This window comes from Pelobates fuscus, chromosome 10 (genome assembly GCF_036172605.1).
Source record: "Pelobates fuscus isolate aPelFus1 chromosome 10, aPelFus1.pri, whole genome shotgun sequence".
NCBI classification, from domain to species: domain Eukaryota; kingdom Metazoa; phylum Chordata; class Amphibia; order Anura; family Pelobatidae; genus Pelobates; species Pelobates fuscus.
In genome coordinates, this window is record NC_086326.1 from 113752784 (window position 1) to 113771095 (window position 18312).

General features: G+C 47.5%; 1 protein-coding gene across 1 annotated transcript in view; it reads left to right on the plus strand.

Moving 5' to 3' along the window:
• LOC134575595 (pendrin-like) overlaps positions 1–18312 on the plus strand; it is a 260212-nt gene that overhangs the window by 118112 nt on the left and 123788 nt on the right. Inside the window, exons 7-8 of the mRNA XM_063434915.1 lie at positions 1088–1240; positions 1359–1441. Coding sequence (XP_063290985.1) covers positions 1088–1240; positions 1359–1441 — 236 coding nt within the window. The remainder of the gene's footprint in view (positions 1–1087; positions 1241–1358; positions 1442–18312) is intronic.

The following is an 18312-nucleotide window of genomic DNA, read 5'->3' on the forward strand; positions in this document are numbered from 1 at the left end:
GGGTCTCGCGAGAGTGAACTCTAGACCCACAGGTTAGAGTTTTCTTACCACTATGACCACCAGGGATGGATGGCAGCAGCACAATCCCCCCTCCCATGCTAAAGGTAAGAAGGGAGGGAAAGATATAATCACTCACAGCACCCTCACTCAATTACACACACACACACACTGCACCCCTGACACTCACAGCACACTCACACACACACTGCACCTCTGACACTCACAGCACACTCACAGCACCCTCACTGTCACACACACACTGCACCCATCACTCACACACTGCACTCCTCTTGCACACACACTACACCAATAACACACAGCACCCTAACACATACACACAGTTCACCCCTGACACAGCTCCTTCACTCAAACATCACCTATTACTCACACACAGCACACACTGCACCCCTTACACACAGCACCCTCATACACACACTGTACTCCTCTTGCGCACACACATCACCCTGACACTCACAGCTTCCTTCCTCACAGCTTCCTCACACACACACTACACCCCTCACACACAAGCACTGCATAATACTCTTTACTGGCATTTTTGTCTCCTGGTATCCCAACTATGGAGATACCAGAGACAAACTTCAAACAAACACAGTGCAAGCTTATTATTAAATTTGCTTGCATTGTGCAGAACAAATACAGGGTCTTTTTCTCATGCTAGAGCCCTTCAGCAGAGCTTTGTGCATGGTCTGCCCTGTAAGAGCATTGAACCAACATGCTCACTTTGTGATAGGGCGTGCTTGTCATTGGTGATGACAAAACACACCCTACCTGGCCCCGCCCCCTTTTTAGTGGAGCGCTGTAATAAAAAAATGCCCGGGCCGAATTTTCTTCCCAGTCCGGCACTGACTGCAGCAGTGATTATGGTACTTGGAGTAATCATTTAATAGTCAGTCATAAAGATTGGTTAGAGCTACCACTGATGATTAACACTAGTGTCATTTATGGTAACACAGAGAGAGGAACAGACTAGGATCATAATATCTTGTTTCCAGGGGATGTGTATATTTGTTGGTAATAATTGTCTTAAATATACATATAATTCTATATGTCATTTTTTTTTTATTAGACTATTATAGACATCTTTAAAAACATTGCTAAGACCAATATTGCTGATCTTATCGCTGGTCTTCTGGCTTTTATCGTATGTGTGGCAGTAAAGGAAGTGAATGAAAGATACAAGCACAAACTCAGAGTGCCTATTCCCATAGAAATAATTGTGGTAAGTTAAGTGGCAAAACGAATAAAGAAATGTATTTTTCTATGTTTTATTTTTAAAATGGCTAGTTGTCATATCATGCACCCTTATTATATTTTTTTGTGTTTTTTTTTTCCTTTAGACAATTGTAGCAACGGGGATTTCCTATGGAGCAAATTTGGAGAAAAACTACAAAGCAGGAATTGTAAAAACGATTCCCAGCGGGTAATTGCTCCATTAATTCTTTGTCTATTATATAAAAAAAAAAATACTTGAATTATGTCGGTATGCCTATTTTTAGATAACTTGTAGGAGCTTTTTGAAAGTATTTAATGTGTACAAGCTACTATAGCCTACATTGCACATGCCAGTATACTCAATAAATTCATAGACAACAATAATGGAGTTATTTAGTAAAGTGAGAATTTAAAGTAAATGCAAAGTGAATTTCACATTTAAAGGACCACTCTAGTGCCAGGAAAGCATACTCGTTTTCCTGGCACTAGAGTGCCCTGAGGGTGCCCCCACCCTCAGGGACCCCCTCCCGCCCGGCTCTGGAAAGGGGAAAGGGGTAAAACTTACCTTTTTCCAGCGCTGGGCGGGGAGCTCTCCTCCTCCTCTCCGCCTCCGTTCCTCCCCGTCGGCTGAATGCGCACGCGCGGCAAGAGCTGCGCGCGCATTCAGCCGGTCACATAGGAAAGCATTCATAATGCTTTCCTATGGACGCTTGCGTGCTCTCACTGTGATTTTCACAGTGAGAATCACGCAAGCGCCTCTAGCGGCTGTCAGTGAGACAGCCACTAGAGGATTAGGGGGAAGGCTTAACTAATTGATAAACATAGCAGTTTCTCTGAAACTGCTATGTTTATAAAACAATTAGTTAACCCTAGCTGGACCTGGCACCCAGACCACTTCATTAAGCTGAAGTGGTCTGGGTGCCTAGAGTGGTCCTTTAAGGACAGAGTAGCCAAACTGAAATCTTTGCTGATTTTTTTTCAAGTTCAGCTATTTTAGCCTTAAATTTGAAATTCACTTTGAATTCCCACTTAGTGAATAACCCTACTAGTGTATGCAATAGTAAAAAATAACTCTGGTCAGACCAACTACTTTTAAACTTGTCCTGTTTCACTATTTTAACCTACTTTAGAAAATACTGGTTACTGCATGGCTCCAAAGATGGTTCTCAACATTCTCTTCCTGAAGTAGCTTATCCAATCACGCTACTGTCCAATTTCCAGAGTTTTCTCTACTCTAGGAGTTGTTAACCAACACGAAGTCTGCAGCTGGAGCTAGAACAAAAATCAGAAAAAATTAAAAGCAATTGTCATTTCCAATACCAGTGACAGTAATCTTTGTGACCTGGAATATGGATACGTCAAGGGAATAAAGATCCTAGGATACCACTAGATTGAAAGGCTATCTGATCTACTAGGCTACATTAAAAAGTTTTACAGACACTGGGGTTGAATAAGGTGGCAGGAATGCTCAATGTTCACTGTGTAAATAACACTATGCATACATTCCCTGCTTGTGTGTAATGAAACAATATTTATTTTCCATCAGTGCCTCGCTGATGGCTGTGGGTAACTGAGATAGCAATGCTAATAGCACAACATTAGACTTAGAGAATCTGTTTCGGAAGAATCACAATTTGGCCTAATTTGCGTCAATTGGTGATTTTGCCAAACAAAATAACTCCAGTTGCACATGAAATAATACCAAAGCAAGTTAAACACCCAACGGCCGGGGTGAAAGGGACACTCCATTGCCCAATTACAAAATAAAACAAACACTAGATATATCTCCAATATTTTTTGTTTTTTTGTGGGGGGAATTGGATCTTTCTTTTATTTATAGCAGTCTTGCTGGTTAGAATGGATGGAAAAAAAGACTTAAGAAAAAAGATGACAACTTATTGTAAGTATAATTTTTTTTAATAGATATTAGTTTTATGCTAGAATGAGAGGTTTGGTAAGGTTTTTTTAAAAAATATATATATATATATTTTTGATTGGGTTAAAACCCCTTCAGCCACTTACCTGAATCCGGCACCGATGTCCCTCGGCGCTGGGTCAGACTCCGTCCACGCTCCTCCGGCTGACGTCAGCGGGGGAGACCTAATGCGCATGAAAAGCAATGGCCGCACGCGCATTAGACCTCCCCATAGGAAAGCATTATTCAATGCTTTCCTATGGGGGAAATCTGACGTTGGAGGTCCGTGAGGCATTTGGCATTTTAAAAATATACAAATACTCCAGAGGGGGACAACCATTTTATGGGATGTTTTGTTTCAGTTGTTAATCAAATTTGCCCACAATTCATCAATAAATTAAATCCCACAGAAGGGGTTACTGGAAGACCGTTGTGCTCAGATATCACAAAAAGATAATACATACAAAAAGAACCAAGTAGCAAGATAGGGAAAAGAAGCATTAACCCCTTAATGACGAGTGACGGACGAGGTCCGTCACTCAGGGGATTGCTATAACGCAGAGTGACGGACCTCGTCCATCACCCGTTAAAATTAACCCCAAATTGCCGTGATCGCGGGGTTAATGGTGCTCCGGTCTGCCTCTGTATTAGAGGCAGACCGGGAGCACTGACTTGTGCTGTCCCAGCACATGTGCCTCGCACTTCCGGGTTCACTGTGAAGTGCAGGGAGAAGGATAAGTGCTGATCCTGCCCCTTGTAAAAATAAATAAAGTTAAATTAAAATCCCTCCATTGATGGACGCTTCCTAGCTTGCACCTAGCGAGGACCACGAGCACCGCACCGGACACCACAACCACCGCAGACTCCGCAACCGCCGTAGCTTGACTGGAGTCTTGCCGTCTTCCTTCCACCCTGGATCAGCTTCTGTCCTCTAGGACTGTGTGGGAAAGACCTCTTACTTCCACCCTATATGAGCCTCCAGCATCCTGGACTGTGTGGGGAAATTCTCTCCTCCAAGGAGAGCGTAATGGGAACAGCTCTTACAAGAGCTAAGTGATTCAAGCTCAGGGGAGTATGCAGAGCATAGCAATCCCCAGTGTGATTATAACCGCTCCCTCCAATAACGAGACAAGGCTACGTTTTGAGGGATCAAGAAGAACTGTCTAAAACTTTATTTTACTTGGGACTAGCCCATATGGTCATAACATTAACATTGCTGTAAAAGCTCAATAAAATTACAAACAGTCAAATCATAACAGGCAACATACAGTGACTTATTATAATATAATTACATACTAATAAATGGGTGGGGAAGACCATAATTAACACAAAATGTCTCTCCTGCATGCAGAATTAGTGATATGCAAATCTACCCGAATATGCAAATTACCAGTCTTGCTATTCCGGTAGTGCATATTACTGTTGCTAACAGAGGGCACTACACAAGCTCCATAGCCAAATCCACCTAGTTGGTAGCAATCCTCAGCAGTACAGGAGAGCAGGCAATGTATTTCACAGTACACACACACACTATAAACAATTACATTACACCCACCCTGCACCTATAATGGGTACAGGGTGACTAAAACATAAGAGAAATAAAGCAACCTACATAAATAGTCTGTCTGAAGGTAGAATAGGGGCTTTAAAGCCAAATTCATCAAAGAGTCATAGTCACAGGGGAGGAGGCTGGCAAGCAGGCCTCTCTAGGACCAAGTGGCGAAGGGCACTTCATCACACCCTTGCATTTTACTAGGATCTGACTTTTTTTTAACCCCTGAGGGTTAATTCTTTTTTCTTTTTTAACCCTCAGGGGTTAAATTTATTTTATTAATTAATTTAAATATTTTGAAATTAGAAATGTAGCTAGCTGGGGAGGGTGGAAGTTAGTGGGGAATTGGGGGATTTAGTGTTAAGTGAACTAGGGGTTAACGTTAAAAAAAGTTTTAAAATAAGCTTTAAAAAGTTAAAAAAAAGTTTTAATAAACACTTAAGTAAAAAAAAAAACCCTTTACCCAGTCCAAATAAAAATTAACCCCTTCCCTGCCAGTCGATCACTGCCTACAGTGATCAAAATACAGATCACAGTATTATACTGTGATCTATTTTTTTTAACCCCTGACGATTAACTTGTATTTATTTTTTAACCCTCAGGGGTTAAATTTATTTAATTAACTAATTTAAATATTGTCTAATTAAATATTTTGCTAGCTGGGGTGGGTGGGAGTTATGGGAAAATGGGGAATTTACTGTTAGTGCTGCTTACTGCTAGTTAGGGGTTAACAGTAAAAAAAAAAAAAGCTTAGAAAAATGTTAAATCTGTAAAAAAAAAAAGTTTTAAGAAAGTTTAGGAAACTTTAAAAAAATTAATAAGCAAAAAAAAACTTTAAAAAATAGTTTTAAAAAGTTAAAAAAATACATTTAAAAACGCTCATTACCACTACACCTGCAACAAACTAGAGAAAAAATGATCCCATGCCAAGGTTCAAAATATGCCTTTTGAATTAACCCAGGGTTCTTTAATAAATAGTATGTGTTTGTGGGGAAGTTTCAATAACCAACCATCTAAACTACTCCAAATGGAACATGGACACAGCATAAAACTTCAAAGTTAGAAAAAAACTGGCTGTGTCTCAAATGTGCCTCTTCAACATCCACATATACCTGGCAAAGGTACATACGGGAATTGTAACGGACCGTTTCACTTACAAGAGGATAAAAAACGTTTAGGCGATAATCCCCTTTTGCATAGACCAGCAGCTACTGCAAGCACCAATCTCCCGAACTGCAAACTGTACGAATTCTGGAATCAGCCGAACAGGAAAAGCATACAATCCGCTTACACTCTTGGCAGTCAGCATACAATCCAATTCCCCCAAAAACGAGACGACACATCGGTTTGAGGGTCAAGCAGAATCTGAGGTGCTGGCACACCCAGCCTGGTTTTTATTGCAGTTGTTACAAATACAGGTCCGCCCACAGGGAGGTATAAAACAACCACTCACACATCAGTTACATCCCACATATTCCCTCCCCTTATCCTGAGAGGAAACTCAATTATACATACAGTTAAAACATACTTTCTACCCAACTTTCATAACTCTAAAACCATACATCACATTCACATAAAAATACATATCCACAATCAATCCATTCAGGGGAACAACATATTAAAAAATGGCATGAATCAGACCAGGGGTTCAAAAGTTAGTAAAGTATCTTTTAAAACCCCTGCCAGCATGGCTTTCCGGCTCAGACCGGTTTTACAGAGCCCTCTCTCCTGGAGACAATGAATTAATCCAATTACCTCCCAGGACAGAGACAGACTCAATTGAGCAAATGGGGACACAAAGACAGTAAAACACTTTAAAATACATAAAGTCACCTTTTACACATAACACACAGACATTTCACATATCCCCAGATAGCGGGGATCTGAGCGCACAAAACTACCGAATAGCGCGCAGATCCTATTCACACAGTTCAATTGCCATGGAGCTGAAGTCTTTACCTACATGAATGGGCTCCATGGCATAGCTATCTGGGTTAACACATTCACATAAAGTCGGGTCCATAGTCCAAAGGCAAGAGGCGGGCAAGCAGCCCCCTCCAAGGACACGTGGCGAGGTTGGTTTCGCCACACGGGGGTATTGCTGTACTCAGACCACATAGCTGAGCAACATATGAAGTATTATACAGTGGTAGCACCAGGGCCGGACTGGCCCACCGGGATACCGGGAGATTTCCCGGTGTGCCGCGGCACCTGGGGCTGGGCTGACAGCCCCATTCAGTGATTAGGCTCCTGTGATCCCTGCCGGCCATGTGTGAGCTGTGCAGCCGCACAGAGCCCCATGAGAGCAGGGGGAGCCAGGCGGCCGGCACAGCTCACACATGGCTGGCCGGGATCATTTAAAAAAAAAAAATATATATATATATATATATATATATATATATATAATTTGCGGCGGGGCGGAGCCTAGTGTGCGGCGGGGGCGGGACTTAGTTTGCGGTGGGGGCAGGGATTAGCGTGCGGCGGGGGCCTGGCTGACTGCAGCATGGGAAGCAGGAAGGAGTCCCTGCTTCCCCAACAACCAGCCTCCATGAGCTCCAAGGGATGTGGAGGTAAGAAGCAGGTCAGTGTGTCTGTGACTGTCTGCCTGTGTGTGTAATTGTCTGCCTGTGTGTGTGTGTGACTGTGTGTGTGTGTGTGTGACTGTGTGTGTGAGACTTTCTGCCTGTGTGACTGTTTGTGACTGTCTGCCTGTGTGTGTGACGGTCTGCCTGTGTGTGTGACGGTCTGCCTGTCTCTGTATGTGTGGATGTTTGCCTCAGTGACTGTCTGCCTGTCTCTGTATGTGTGGATGTTTGTCTCCGTGTCAGTGACTGTCTGCCTTTGTGTGTGTGCATCTGCTAGTGAGTGAGCAAGCATCTGTGTGTGTGTGTGTGTGCGTGCGCATCTGCTAGTGAGGGAGCCTCTGTGTGTGTGCGCCTGCTAATGAGTTTGTGTGTGTCAGTGAGCTTGTCTGTAGTGACTCTGTCTGTTAGTGAGCTCTTCTGTAGGGAGCATGTGTGTGTCAATGAGCTTGTCTGTAGGGAGAGTGTGCGCATCAGTGAGCTTGTCTGTAGTGAGCGTGTGTGTTTGTGTGACAGTGAGCTTGTCTGTAGTAAGCTTGTGTGTGTATCAGAGTTTGTCTGTACTAAATTTGTGTGTGTGCCAGTAACCTTGTCTGTGTGTGTCATTGAGATTGTCTGTCAATGACCCTTTTTGTGTGCATCAGTAAGATTGTCTGTGTCTGCATGTGCGTATGCTTTACTGTATAATTTAATTACCCTGAAATAACTAATATTTTGAATTAGAAGAAGAAATGTATAAAAAAAAAAAATATATATATATATATATATATATATATATATATATATATATATATATATATATGTGTTGTACCTTGCACTCAGGCTTCAAAGTTGGGTGACCGGGTGCATCACCAGTATCCAGGCAATTGAAACAGTTGGCTGCACTCTCGGATTTCCTTAAAACTTAACTTTTATTGAAATATTTAAGAGAAGATCAACGTTTCAGTCCCTCTTGTGGACTTTCATCATAATCCTGATGAAAGTCCACAAGAGGGGATGAAACATTGATCTTCTCTTAAATATTTCAATAAGTTACGTTTTATGGAAATCCGTGAGTGCAGCCAACTATATATATAGATATAGATATATATATATATATATATATATATATATATATATATATATATATATATATATATATATATATATACACCCTACATAGCACAATGACTTATGGGGCTGGAATAGATTTTTCTCCAGGGCTGCTTCGTATCCCCAGTCCGGCCCTGGGTAGCACACATAAGGTTTGCAAAATATACTGTGCAAACTCACTTTGTGTGTCAAAAAGGCAGAAAAAACGCTTATTACTACTACACCTGGTAAATGCTAGCGGAAAAATGATCCCACGCTGAGGTTCAAAATATGCCTTTTGAAATACCCTGGGGTGTCTACTTTAAGAAATGGTAGGCATTTGTGGGGTAGTTTGAATTTAAAAACTGTGAAGATGCTTGGAAATTGCACATAGGCCCAGCGTTAAAATTCAAAGTTCGGTAAAAACTGATATGGCTTGGTCTCCTATATAGCACTGTAGCTTCCCGAAATAGTGCCAAAGACATTCATTGGGGCTGTCTTTTTACTCAGAAGACTTAGCTGAGCATAATTTGGGGGTTTTGAACGTAGTGGCACGTATGAAATATACAAAATGCCCAGCAAAAATGCAATCCGTATGTAAAAAAACGCACAAAATTATTTACCACATACTTTGGCATATATTGGTGAAATAATGGGGGCATGTTAAGGCACAATATGCACCTTATGAGATACCCTGGAGTGTCTACTTTTACAAATGGTAGGCCTTTGTGGGGTTTATTTGAACAGTCAAACTACTATAATACCCCAAATGGAAGCATAGGCTCATTAAATCCATCTCTCAAAATTCGACTGTGAATACTGAAAAGGACAGGTCTCCTATATGGCACTGTAGCTTCACAAAATAGTGCCAAAGACATACAATGGGCAGGGCCGCCATCAGGGCATGACAACCGTGACAATTGTCACGGGCCCTGCGGTCTTGGGGGGCCCGGCCCGCGGCCGGATTGCTGGAGCGGGCCGGGACTGAGAAGAGGACTCATTTGTCGGGTGGGCTCGAGTCCCGACAGTAGGGGGGCTCAGCAGCTTAGCCTCTGTGCCGCTGGATGCTGGGCCCCCCTGTGTGCCGCCGGGAGAGAGCTGTCACCGTGCACTGTGACTGCAGACAGTGCACAAATCCGGATCCCTGTGACTCCTGTCTGCAGCTCCGCCTCCACGGGTGCAGAGCTGCAGACCATGATTGATTGTCAGCGAGCTCAGCCAATCAGAGCTCGCGAGACAATCTCCACATGGTCTGACTGCAGCTCTGAACCCGTGGAGGCGGAGCTGCAGACAGGAAGGAGAGCATGGGACCACGAGGGTGCTGCTGCTGCAGGAAAGAAGATCACCAGGGACAGAGGTAAGTTATGTTATTGTCTCACTCTCACTGCCAACCTCCCCTCACTGCCACCCTCACTTCCCCCACTCACTGCCACTCTCACCTTCCCCACTCACTGCCATCCTCCCTTCCCCCATCACTGCCACCCTCCCTGTGGCGAAACCAACCTCGCCACTGGGCCCTGGAGAAGCCTGTTTGCTAGCCTCCTACCTACTGACTATGGCCCCTGGGTTATTTGGGGCATATTGTACTGTATATTGCTGCTACTGGCCCTTTTAACAGCATCTATGGACATATTGGGACTTTTGGGACTACTGTCCCTTTAAGACTGTGAAGCATATTCGAGTGTACTGCCTGTAATATTATATATGTATTTGGGGTACATCCAGGAATTGGGGAAAACTGTGTACTATATAATTGGATTAAGTGTTAATCTAAGGGGAGGAAAGGTGTGGGAGGTACATCCATGTGATTGGTCAATTTCATCCTCCCCCTGGGAGTGTCCTGTATGTACCTGTTTGTGAATAAAAGCCGGGCTGGATGAGCCAGTCCAGAGTTCCTGTTTTACCCTCAAAGTGATGTGTCGTCTCATTATTGGGGGGGAAGGATTTATTGTATGCTGTTCCAGTTGACTGCTAGGAGTACAAGCCTATTCGTATGGTTCCTATTCAATGGTCTACAGCATTCATACGCTTGGGAGAATTTAAAGGTTTCTCGGATTCGGTGATTATGGTGTCTGCCAGAGTGCTTGGAGTCCTCAGGAAGCACTAGGAGCATCCATTAACGGAGGTACCAAGTCGGGGTGCCAGGTGATCCGTTACACTCCCCACTTACTGCCACCCTCCCCTCCCCCACTCAATGCCAGTCTGCCACCCTCACCCCCCACTCACTGCCACCCTCACCTCCCCCCATCACTGCCATCCTCCCTTCCCCCCATCACTGCCACCCTCCCCACTCACTGCCACCCTCCCTTCCCCCACTCACTGCCACCCTCCCTTCCCCCACTCACTACCATCCTCCCTTCCCCCACTCACTACCATCCTCCCTTCCCCCACTCACTGCCATCCTCCCTTCCCCCATCACTGCCATCCTCCCTTCCCCCATCACTGCCATCCTCCCTTCCCCCATCACTGCCACCACACTCACTGCCACCCTCACCTCCCTCCACTCACTGCCACCCTCCCCTCCCCCACTCAATGCCAGTCTGCCACCCTCACCTCCCCCATTCACTGCCACCCTCACCTCCCCCACTCACTGCTACTCTCACCTCCCCCACTCACTGCCACCCTCCTGCTGCTGCAGGAAAGAAGATCACCAGGGACAGGGAGTCACTTCACTCTTGAGGTAAGTTAATTTATTGTCTCACTGCCACCCTCCCCTCACTGCCACCCTCACCTCCCCCACTCTCTGCCATCCTCCCTTCCGCCCTATCACTGCCACCCTCCCCTCCCCCCATCACTGCCACCCTCCCCTCCCCCCATCACGGCCACCCTCCCTTCCCCCCATCACTGCCACCCTCCGCTCCCCCACTCAATGCCAGTCTGCCACCCTCACCTCCCCCACTCACTGCCACCCTCCCCTCCCCACTCACTGCCACCCTTCCTTCCCCCCATCACTGCCATCCTCCCTTCCCCCCATCACTGCCACCCTCCCCACTCACTCAATGCCAGTCTGCCACCCTCACCTTTCCCACTCACTGCTACCCTCCCCTCCCCTCCCCCACTCACTGCTACCCACACCTCCACTCACTCACTGTCACCCTCACCCCCACACAAAGTCATCCCCTTTACCATGCCACACTCACATCTATCCCTGCTAATCCTGTATCACACTCCCCTCCAACAACGTTGCCACACTCACATTAATACATCCAATCCTGTCACACTCAACACCCTTCGCTCTGCCACACTCACCATGTCATAATAATCCCTCAATCCTGTCACACTCCGTCCTCCAACCATGCCACACTAGCACCAAATGCTGTCACACTCACTGATTCACACTTCAACCATGTCACACTGAACCTGAATATTAATCCTCCTTAAAGGGACACTCCAGGCACCCAGACCACTTCTGCCCATTGGAGTGGTCTGGGTGCCAACTCCCACTACCCTTAACCCTGCAAGTGTAATTATTGCAGTTTCATAAACTACAATATTTACCTTGCAGAGTTAACTCCTCTAATGGCGGTCTTCTAGACTAGACAGCCACTAGAGGACACGTCTGTGTTTATAGCACATGAAAAGTGTGCTATAACAGCACAAGACGTCCTCACGCTATGTGAGGACCTCCAGCGTCGCTGAAATCCCCATAGGAAAGCATTGAACGCATTTTTTGCGCGTTTGTTTGTGTGCGTCTCCCCCGCCGACGGCCGCGCATGCTCTATAGGTCTCCCCGTCTGATGTCGGTGGGGGAGGAGCGTGAGTGGATCCTGACCCAGCGCCGAGGGACATCGGCGCTGGATACAGGTAAGTCACTGAAGGGGTTTTAACCCCCTCAGCAACTTGGGATGGGGGGTGGGAGGGAGAGGGGACCTGCAGTGTTTTCCTGGCACTGGAGTGTCCCTTTAACCCCTTAAAGGACCACTCTAGGCACCCAGACCACTTCAGCTTAATGAAGTGGTCTTGGTACTAGGTCCAGCTAGGGTTAACCCATTTTTTTTATAAACATAGCAGTTTCAGAGAAACTGCTATGTTTATAAATGGGTTAATCCAGCCCTCAAAGCCTCTAGTGGTAGCTCTTGCCCCGCGTGCGCATTCAGCCAAATGGGAGGAGAGGAGGAGGATTGGAGGAGAAGAGCTCCCCGCCCGGCGCTGGAGAAAGGCAAGTTTTAACCCCTTTCCTCCCCCCAGAGCCTGGTGGGAGGGGGACCCTGAGGGGGGGGACCCTGAGGGTGGGGGCACCCTCAGGGCACTATAGTGCCAGGAAAACGAGTATGTTTTCCTGGCACTATAGTGGTCCTTTAACCCCTTAAGGACCAAACTTCTGTAATAAAAGGGAATCATGACATGTCAGACATGTCATGTGTCCTTAAGGGGTTAAGGACACATGACATGTGTGACATGTCATGATTCCCTTTTATTCCAGATGTTTGGTCCTTAAGGGGTTAAGCATGCGTGGGAAATGCATAAGGCTATCCTAACTATAAGATAAGGCCAGGGACTAATGAAAGTATTTAGAAAATTGGGCAGACTAGGTGGGCCGAATGGTTCTTATCTGCCGTCACATTCTCTGTTTCTATTAACACCCCTCATCCTGTTACACTCCCTCCTCCAACTATGTCACACTCATCCCCAAATCTTTCCCTGCCACACTCACCCTGTCACTTTAACCCCTTAAGGACACATGAAATGTGTGACATGTCAAGATTCCCTATAATTCCAGAAATTTGGTCCGTAAGGGGTTAAGCCCCACATTCACCCCAATTCTGTCACACTCGCCCTGTCACCAGTGGTGTATCCTGGTTTTGTGCTGCCCTAGGCAAGGCTAACAAGACATTTGCCTTGGGCATTTGGGGGCGGCTTTTTTTGCCGCCCCCTGGAAAATGCCGCCCAAGGCAAATGCCTTGTTTGCCTCGCGGCTAATACGCCCCTGCCTGTCACACTTACTCTGCCAAGTTAACCCTATATTCCCCCTTCACAGTTACACCCTGAAGACAGTAATCATACACAGTCGTGAAATATAGCTTCTCCATAAACACAATGCACAAAGATCACAATCAGCCCCCCATACATACGAGCTTCCACTTGCTCACATGGTCCCAGACACACACATGCTCACAGAGACACACATTCACTTACAAGGATACTTGCTGTCTGACACACACTCTCAGACACATTTAGAAATACACAGAGCCAAATGCACATTGTGAATGTATGTTTGTTTGTGTGTTTCTCTGTGCATCAGTGTGTTTGTTTGTTTCTTGTTGCTCAGACCTGACATTTGCACAGACGTTATTCGGCATGTGCTAAAACTTTATATAAACCTTTGCACAGACGTTATTCGTCATGCACTATAACCTTATACTAAATAAGACACGGACACAGTTAATTCTGTTGGAGTACAAAGTCCACAGCTTTTATTAATTAAATTATTAATTAAATTATCATAAATTAGCATAATTAACATAATTTAGGGTCATTGTCCAACTATACATTAAATTACTATACCCCCCACACAGTACCCCTGACAATGACCCTACCAATTGAACAATATATAACCAAATAACAATTAACTTGAAACACGGCCTACCAAAGAGGCCCCACATCATAACTGTAGGGGTGTACCTCAGACACCCCTACACCCCCAGGTTCGTCGCCACCGAAGAGCTAGAACCAACCAGTCCTTAATTCCATCAGGCCTACACCTCGGCCTGTCCAGTTCAAACTCCACGCCAAATTCCAATTTTTACTATGCCCTGTTCCGCCACAGCACATGGCTTGACCTCCTTAAGCGCATGTGCGACCCCCACCACACCTAAACAGGGCCTGCTCAATACCTTCGTGGAAGCCAAGGTTCAACAAATCATTCCCCACGTCTGACAGGTGTACCCCGTCCCTCCTAAAATACCCAGGCAACATGCCCTCCAACTCCCTGTGCCGCACCACTATGCCCCCAGAACGTCTGATAAAAACTGCCATCATCTTATTAATTTTACCCCTTGATCGAGCCATTGCAGCCGGATCCCTGGCGTGTCTCCACGCAAAGCGCGGAACCATCTCGGACCACACCACCACCACGTCAGGAACCAGCTCCCTCAGCCGATCCACATCCCTTTTCATCCTCCTCACCAACTCCCTTTGGGGAATCCCACCTTAGTCGTTCCCCCCTCCGTGAATCAACACTACATCCGGGACCGACCCACCAACCACTTTTCGAAACAAGAAACTACATAAACTCTGCCAACTAGCGCCCCTAAAACCAAACCAATATAGAGTCACTCGTTCCAATGGAAAGCCCAGCTGTGATCCGCTTCTGCGAACTGCGGCTCTCTTCTCCGCCCAGTACACATACGAGTGGCCCAGCAACCAAACTTCCAAACCTGAAAAGAGACAAAATTAGTGGCAGAAAAAAGGCAACGTCCCCATCCCAAATTCTTGCACCCAAGCAATTACACCAACTTATCCGGCCTTACATACGAGCGGAATCGCACGGATTCCCACCTCCCTATTTGTTTGATCCTCTCGTCCCCTAAACGCGCAGCCTCCGTCGCTGCCCCAATGCGAAAAGAGTGCGTCCCAAATTGACTCGGTTCCAGGCCCATCTTCTGCAATCCCATCCTAAAGACCCGCAGAAACTGAAATCGTGACAACGCCGAGCCATCAGCGTGTAAAAAGAAACAACCCTTCCCTTCATGCCGAACCTCACAGTACCTTGTGCCGCAAGCCACCGGGCAAGCCCCTGATCCTGGCAACTCATACAGCACCACCGCACATCCCTTGCCGTAAACGTCCGTTTTAGACCGGCGCAGCCATATCTGCACCCGATCACTACCTATGACCACGTCCTCGAACATCAAACCGCCGTTCCCCAACTTGTTGGCACTCACCAGCTCACTAATGCGAAAAGCACCAAAAAACGCCCAGACAAACGCCCCAGAAAATAGTGCTACTTCGGAAGGGGAATTACACAGATCGATCAACACCCCTAACAGGTTTTGCAAGACCGAAAACGACACTGGCCGCCTCGGGTCCGCGAGCTTCTTACCCCTCTTAAAGCCCTTCAAAGCCTGGCGTATTAAAAAATTCTTCGTAATGTCCTCCCACCCGTTGAACTTGAACAAAAACACCATGGCAGACATGCACCTATCTATCACGGCCGGTGACGCCTGTTTAGCAAACAAGCGACACAGTACCCACAACAGCACATCCACCCTCTGCCCCTGCGAACTGTCACCCCCTACCTGCTGTACCGCCTCGTCCCATTCTTTCCAAACCTTGACGTAGCCAAGTGCTCGGCGCCAGAGTATTCTTTATACACTCCCCAAGCTGCCACATCTCGCCAGGGCAAGCCTGCCCCTGCGCCATAGCTTCCGGCGCCGCTTCCCGAAATCGTTCCCACTGAAAACGAGAAAGCGCATCAGCTACCACATTCAACATACCAGGGATGTGCCTAGCCCTAAACACCAAATTGAAAGACATACAGAGAAGGACAAAAACGCCGCAGCAAACACAAAACAGGGGGAGACGACGCCGACAAACTATTGATCGCCTGTACTACCGCCATGTTATCTGAGTGAAATACAATATGCTTGTTGGACAACACCCGTCCCCACAAACTCACCGCTACCACCACCCGGAATAGCTCCAGAAACGCCAGGTTTTTAATCAGCGAGCTCTGCCTCCAGGCCTCAGGCCATGGCTCGGCGCACCAGTGACCCCCCAGGTAAGCCCCAAAGCCTATGCTACCAGAAGCGTCGGTGTATAGACCAACAACCTCCCCTGATGCCGCCGGCTCTCGAAAAATCACCGTCCCATTAAAAGCCTGCAAGAACCGGTCCCACACCATTAAATCCGCCTTCATATCCGCCGAAACCCTGATGTAATGCGACGGCTTGCGCAAGGCGCCTACAGAAAACCCTCCCCATGGGTATGACCCGGCACGCGAAATTAAGGCTCCCCACCAGCGATTGGAGCCCACGCAGTGTCACCTTCTTGGCCCTCCCTACCGTTGCCACCAGCTCGCGTAGCCGTGATAATTTGTCCCCCGGTAGCCTGCATTCCCATTTACCGGAGTCAATTTCTAAACCCAAAAAACTAAGGCACGTCGTAGGCCCTACCGTCTTGTCCTCCGCCAGGGGAACCCCTACTTTGTGCGCCACCCATTGAAACACGTCCAATATCTGTTTACAACGGTCCGAGTCCCGCGGGCCCACGCAAAGAAAGTCGTCGAGGTAATGCACCACCGCGCCCCCTGCCGACTCCGTCCGCACAACCCACTCCAAGAAGGTACTAAACCTCTCGAAATAGGCGCATGAGATCGAACACCCCATAGGCAGGCACAGGTCAACGAAAAATTCCCCCTCAAAACAGCAACCGAGCAGATGATGGCAGTCCGGGTGTATCGGGAGCAGTCGAAATGCTGCTTCCACATCTACCTTTGCCATCAGCGCACCATGCCCCAGCCTCCGAACCAACTCGACTGCCTTGTCAAATGACGTATAAGAGACGGAGCTAAGGGCCGTGTCGATGTCATCATTCACCGAAGCTCCTTTCGGGTACGATAAATGATGAATCAACCTGAATTTGCCTGCCTCTTTCTTGGGGACCACGCCCAGAGGGGATATTCGCAAATCGGGCAATGGCGGTGACGAGAACGGTCCCGCCATCCTCCCCAGTTGTACTTCCTTACCTAGCTTTTCCCGCACTACCTCCGGGTGCTCCCGAACTGACTTGAGATTCCCACATAACGTACCAGGTCCCCTAACTACGTAGGGAATAAAGAACCCCTCCCGAAAACCCCGCCACAAGAAAACAGCATCTTCCCTGTTAACGTATCGCCTTAGCCAAGGCAACATCACGTCTATTTTCACCGGAGACACTCCCAACGGAAGCTGCGGTAGCCGCCCCTGCGGGCCCACCTCCCCCGCCAGACTTACCCTTTTTAAAGCAACGGTTGACACCGTGGGTTCCCCCGCAGCCTGAACATTCGTGCCGGAACCTGCAAGTATTACCCCATTTGCAATGTCCCTCGTTGAACATCCAACAGAAACCTTTCTTTTGCCCAGCCGACCCGGCCCCTGAGGCCGCGCCGGCTGCCCCGGGAAAGGGCGCCGTCTTCTGGGCCATCATAAGGCGCATCCATAACGGTAGGTCCATTTGGTCCCACCGCATGCTCGCATTCGCTGCCAGCCGTTGACGAAATTGTTCGTCGTACCTCCACCAAGCCAAACCTCCGTAGGTTCGGTACGCATCTCCTATCCCATCCAAATAACAAAATAGTTCTGAGCAACGCCCTGGAGCCTTCTCCCCGATTACACTAGCTAGAATGCAGAAGGCCCTCAACCAATTCCCAAAGGTCTTAGGTATCTTGCGATACCTCCGCCTTTTTTCTTCCTCCTCCTTTTTGGCATCCTTCTTATCCTCCTCCTTCAAGTCTAAGAACTCCTCTAGGGGAAGGAGGGAAAATATCTCCACAAACTCACCTTTCCATATCTTCTCTTTCACTTCCACTTTTAAATGACATCCGAGGGGGCCCGCGAAGGACACGTGCACATTCTGCCACGCCGCATCCGGGACATCACCTCACGCTCCTCGCCCCCTCCTTCCAACCCAGACAACTCAGCCCCCGCTCCTGACTCACCTCCGCCGGGCGCGGACAACCGTGTCCCCCCGAGCCCCGCCGCCGTGTCCTGACTACTCTCTCGCGCCCACACCTTCCCGAATTGCGCAGGCGACCCCTCCGTCCCAGACCAAGAATCTAAAAATGTTCTTAAATCATTTAACAACTGTCCCGGGTGTCGTGTGTGTGGGAACTCACCACTCGAACCTCTGGCCGCAGCTGGCTGCAGAGGCGCCGTCCTTCCGTCCACCTTTTCAGGCCCTGGAGAATCCCGGTGTCGCCGACTCCCATCCGCCTGGACTCGCCTTGAGACCGTAGGGGTATTGCTCCGAGACCTGTAGGG